Source organism: Ziziphus jujuba, chromosome 4 (genome assembly GCF_031755915.1).
Source record: "Ziziphus jujuba cultivar Dongzao chromosome 4, ASM3175591v1".
Classification (NCBI taxonomy): domain Eukaryota; kingdom Viridiplantae; phylum Streptophyta; class Magnoliopsida; order Rosales; family Rhamnaceae; genus Ziziphus; species Ziziphus jujuba.
The window spans coordinates 10,840,170-10,845,194 of record NC_083382.1 but is presented as its reverse complement, the minus strand read 5'-3'; the positions used below and the strand labels follow the sequence as shown (position 1 = coordinate 10,845,194).

General features: G+C 26.7%; 1 protein-coding gene across 1 annotated transcript; it reads left to right on the top strand.

Moving 5' to 3' along the window:
* The first annotated feature begins 3,619 nt into the window (after positions 1-3,619).
* LOC107416805 (heavy metal-associated isoprenylated plant protein 16) lies at positions 3,620-4,707 on the top strand. The gene is made up of 3 exons (XM_016025338.4): positions 3,620-3,781; positions 3,912-3,990; positions 4,120-4,707. The coding sequence occupies exons 1-3, from the start codon at positions 3,776-3,778 to the stop codon at positions 4,413-4,415; spliced, it is 381 nt and encodes a 126-aa protein (XP_015880824.2). The 5' UTR covers positions 3,620-3,775; the 3' UTR covers positions 4,416-4,707.
* Positions 4,708-5,025: the final 318 nt, after the last annotated feature.

The window sequence follows — 5,025 nt, the reverse complement described above, 5'->3', positions numbered from 1 at the left end:
TATTTATCAAATGATATAAAAAATTATTGAGGAAAATTAATATATATTAAAATATGTATAAATGAAATCTTAAATGAATGAATTAAACCAAATAAAACCAACATGTCACTTAGTAATTAATTTGATACATTTAATATTCTATAATGTTTATATTTCTCATTCGAGAAAAGAAGAAGAAAAAAAAAACAACTAATAATAATTATGACAACAACTTTGTATCCAAGAAACTATTTAGCATCACACGGTTTCTAGAGCTTTTATTTATTTATTTTTCCCCAAATTTCTCAGCTTTTATTTTATTGTTCAATGAATTTCATATATATGCTTACTATTCAAAAGAGTCTAATGTTCGGGGTAAAAAAAACAAAAAAAATGGAAGTTTGAAATGGTGTCCAAATTTAAAAAGTAGACTAAAAGAGTAACGTCCTCATAGTCCGTGGAAATTCAATAAGATATCAGATTGTTTGACAATTTTCAATTGATTTTATTAATGGTTTTTATTTATCAAAATCTAAAATTATATGAATTTTTCCAACAATTGTTATATAATATAATATATATTATTCCATTTAGCCCAGGTTGGTATACCAACCTGGGCCCCAAATAATATTCTCATGAGACACGCCACTGGAAGTTTGAAGTTTGCCATCTACATATATTCTCAAGAGAGTAAACAGTCAGCTCAGAAAACACATATAAAACTTTTCATCAGTTCATTTTATTTTATTATTGGCTACATGAGATCGGAGCCAACTTATCGTTAAATATCCACATGGAATTATTAATGGATTTGGATCTTTTATTTGTTTTTTTTTTTTTAATATTTATCTATATTTGTTTTTTAAATATTTTAAACATATTTAAATATATATTTAAATTGAATTTATTTATTTTTTTTATTGATAAATGCTTTCATCTTATAAATTAAATTCCCAATCAATAATTGAGATAACTTTTTTTCTTTTGTTTCTTTTTTTTTTTTTTTTTAATTGCTGGTGAGATGCAAACCCAGCTCATAAATATAAATAGATACTGAAACAAATAAACAAAAAAATTCTAAATCCTTACGTAATTGAAAGCTACTAGACTAATTAGAATAGATGGTTGTCATCATCTTCTTCCCACAATCCCCAATCATAAATAAACAAGTGAAACTTTATACTTAAAAAGTAGATTTCTTTTTTTCCCCTCTCTAAAATCTAGACTCAAACATGTACCACGTGATAAAAATTTTGCAACTTTTCTACCTTTCAAAAGTGTTTCTAAAAACCAACAAGAAAATTTATCATAAAAAAAAAAAAAAGAAACTCAACAACAAAAAATTCATCAAAGTAACAATTTTTTAAAGATTTTTTAATAAATTCTTTAATATTAAAAACCCAAAAGAGCTTAATAATAAAATGCTAAATTGAAATTAAAAAAAAAAAATAGACATCCATTGGCATGGACATTGACGATAATAATAATCATTAAAATTACTCTAAATATTTAGGTTAAAAAATTATCTCATCCCCACTGTCAAAATCTGAAAAAAAGAAAAAGTAAAGAGAGATAAATATTAAAAATTAAGTTGGTGTTATAATAATAATAATAATAATAATGGAAAATGAAAAATAAAAGATTTTGGGAAAAAGTTCAGGCCAAGTGGTTACCGTGTGGGACACCTCACTGTTATAAGAAATATGATATAACAACGGTTTCAACCATCCTAAAATGCTTCCTAAAAGCCAGAGACCACTTCTTCCTTTGACTATTCTCTTAACCATTTCGAAGCTTTGAAAAGTCAAATTCTTAATTCCCTACCGTTTGAAAAGGTCAAATCCTTAATTCCCTAATGTTGAAAGAAAATTAATTTACAGGATTTAGATTTTTAAAAATTAATTTTTTTTATTATGTTTGATAAAAAAAATTAAAATTTATAAGTAATTAAATTTAATATTATATAATAAAATTAAAATAAATATATTTTTTAAAAAAAATTTTAAATTTTTTTTTTTGAGTTTTGTAAAATATATGCACAATTTTTTCATATATTTTCATATATAAGTAGAAATTTATTTCCCTAAGTTCCTATTTTTTCATTTGATAAGCTTATATTTTTCCATATGATAATAAATATCTAAAAAAAAAAAATCATCAATTTTTTAAAGAAATTAAATTTTCACTGACATTATTCAGTAAGCCTTTATAACAATGGGACCACCCCTATAATATATAGACCATGAAATGTATAACAATGAGCATCACATTGTTTTTCGGGTCAATAAAAATTAATTCGTAGAGTCAATGGAAAACTCTAGAGGGTCAATGTATGGATTGATATAACACAGCTAGGAGTCAACGTTCCAAACCATAATTTATCTTTTATTTATTCATTTATTTTGTGGAAATTTGTCTTTTTATTAAGAGAGAAGGAAAAGTAATGGATTTCCATCTTAATATGCATTTAAAAATTATAAAAAAAAGAAAAAAAAGACATACAATCTGAAGACCATTGCAGAGATTGATGAAATGAAATGTGGTGAGATGAAATGAAATGTTTTTGAATTAAGCAATGTGACTTTAAAATGACCGTACAGTTTGTTTGTTAACGGTTCACTGTACCGCCCCAGTCAGATGTAGATTTGACAATTAGCTGTCGTTTTCAACTATCACTGCAAGCAAAATGTTAATATAGTTTAATTAATTTTCATAAATAAAATATGGGAGAGAATTGTTAAGATTTTTCTGTATTGTTTATAACAGTTTCTCAGTTTGTGGGGTAAAATGGAATAATATAAGGATTATGAACAAAATTCGATAGATAAAGGTTTTATATTACTAGCGGCATTTATTTATAAAGTTTTTGATATTTATTATCTAGATCATCAATTTATATATATATATATATATATATTTATATATATTATAATAATAATAATAATAATAACGACATAAAAAAATTTAGTTCTCATATTTTTACTTTTATTTTGTTTTGGTATTTTTAGTATTACTATATCTTAGATAATATGAGATATTTTTTTAAAATCAATGTAAATTTGTGTAAACTATAATTAATTGGTATAACATTTGAATTTATGAAGTGAAATTTCAATTTTTTAAGAAAAATTTAAAATGCTCATACTTGATTTCAATATCCATTTGGGTATTAGAACAAACTAATTTTCTTGTCCATGTCAAAATATAACAAATATTTATTTCTTAAAAGATATACAAATAATATATCTCAAAAGAAATGCAATAATTGATTTATTTCTTAAAAGATATACAAATAATATATCTCTAAAGAAACGTAATAATTGAAGTGAAAACAAAAACATTATAAGTAATACTAGAAGAAATTAAAATCAGTTATATAGAAGAAGAAAAAACAATTTAAAACAAGATTTAAAAAATAAATAAATAAATGAAATTGTGTTGCAAAATTACAAATATTACAATTACATTCTAGTAAATCAATAGCAAAAACTAATTCTTTGCATGGTAACAAAAAATAATAAAAATAGTAAAATAAAATAAATTTGACTGGCTTGCCTAAGGTACGCTCTTGGAATCTGCTAAAAGAGAGCTCTTTCATCGCAAGCTCCTCTTCTCCTCTAAGAGAAACTATATAAATATTAGCCTAGCTTCTCTCAAAAAGGCCAACCAACCCATTTCACAATTTCCCCACTGAACTCTCGTCTCTCTCTCTCTTTCTCACTACCTCTTCGAAAAGGGTCTTTGCCTTTTTGGGTCACCATTTTTTCCCCATCTTTAGCCAACCAGCAACAAAAACATGAAGGTATGCTCTGTATATTCCGTTTCCAAACCATTTTTCTTGTGTCAGAAAATCATAAACTTTTGTGAAAAACTCAAAAGTCTGTCTCTTTATCTCCGTCTAATTTGTTGTTTTTCATTCATTTTTTTTACAGCAAAAGGTGGTCATCAAGGTGTCTCTAAACGACCAGAAATCCAGAACCAAAGCAATCAAAACTGCAGTTGGTGTTGATGGTAGGCAGCAGAAAAAAAAAATATTGGGATTCTCTCAAAAAAATACCAATTTCTTTTTGTGTTTTTTTCTTAACCCATTTCATTGTTTTTCTTTGACTTAGAAAATTTGGTTTTCATATATATGCACAGGGGTAATACAAGCAGCTCTTCAGCAGGAGAAGAATCAAATAGAGGTAACAGGGAATGATTTAGATGTGGTATTGCTCACCACTTTGCTGAGGAAAAGCCTGAATTATGCAGAGGTTTTGAGTGTTAGCGTTGTGGACGATAAAAAGGAAGAGGAGAAGGAAGAGCAGAATGACGATCCATCAAAGCTAGTTTGGACACCATATGCTGGTGGTGTGCCTTTTAATGTTATATGTGATCCATACCACTACCCATACGAGTACAAATACCACCAAGACCCGTCTTGCTCCATCATGTAAATTCTCTTATAGAAAAATATGGAAGACGGAGTTAAAATTCGAATCGCTGTACGGAGAAATCATTTCATACCACGTAGCTTCTTTAAATGTGTGTGGTTTTCACAGTTTGCATTATTGGGTTCAAAAAGAGTGATAATAAATTTTGAGTGGAAAACAAAATTCTATTTTGTTATATATAAAGATAAATTACCACTTTTAGTTCAACCTTTCAACTGCGGTTTGAAATTTTATGGCTAAATTACTGAAGTTATGTACTTCATCATAAATGGTATCCAAATTTAAGGATTTTTCCTTTCTCGACCCAAAATAAAAAAAAATAAAAAAATAATTTATGAGAAACTTATTGACATGATAAAGCAGAGTAGAACAGAGCAGGCAACATGGTCAGCAAATGTAAATCTTACAGATGAGCAAGCTCAAATCATTAACAAACAGAACCAAGCAGAAGTCATGGACTAGGAAAGAATCCAACGGCACTCAACGTGGCCGCATTATGCAACTGATTTTCGCTCAATTATAGGCATGAATAATTTATTAACCCCTATACTATCATATCGTTGTTTACCAAATTTATAATATAGCATTTTTTATATTGTTTACCAAATTCGAC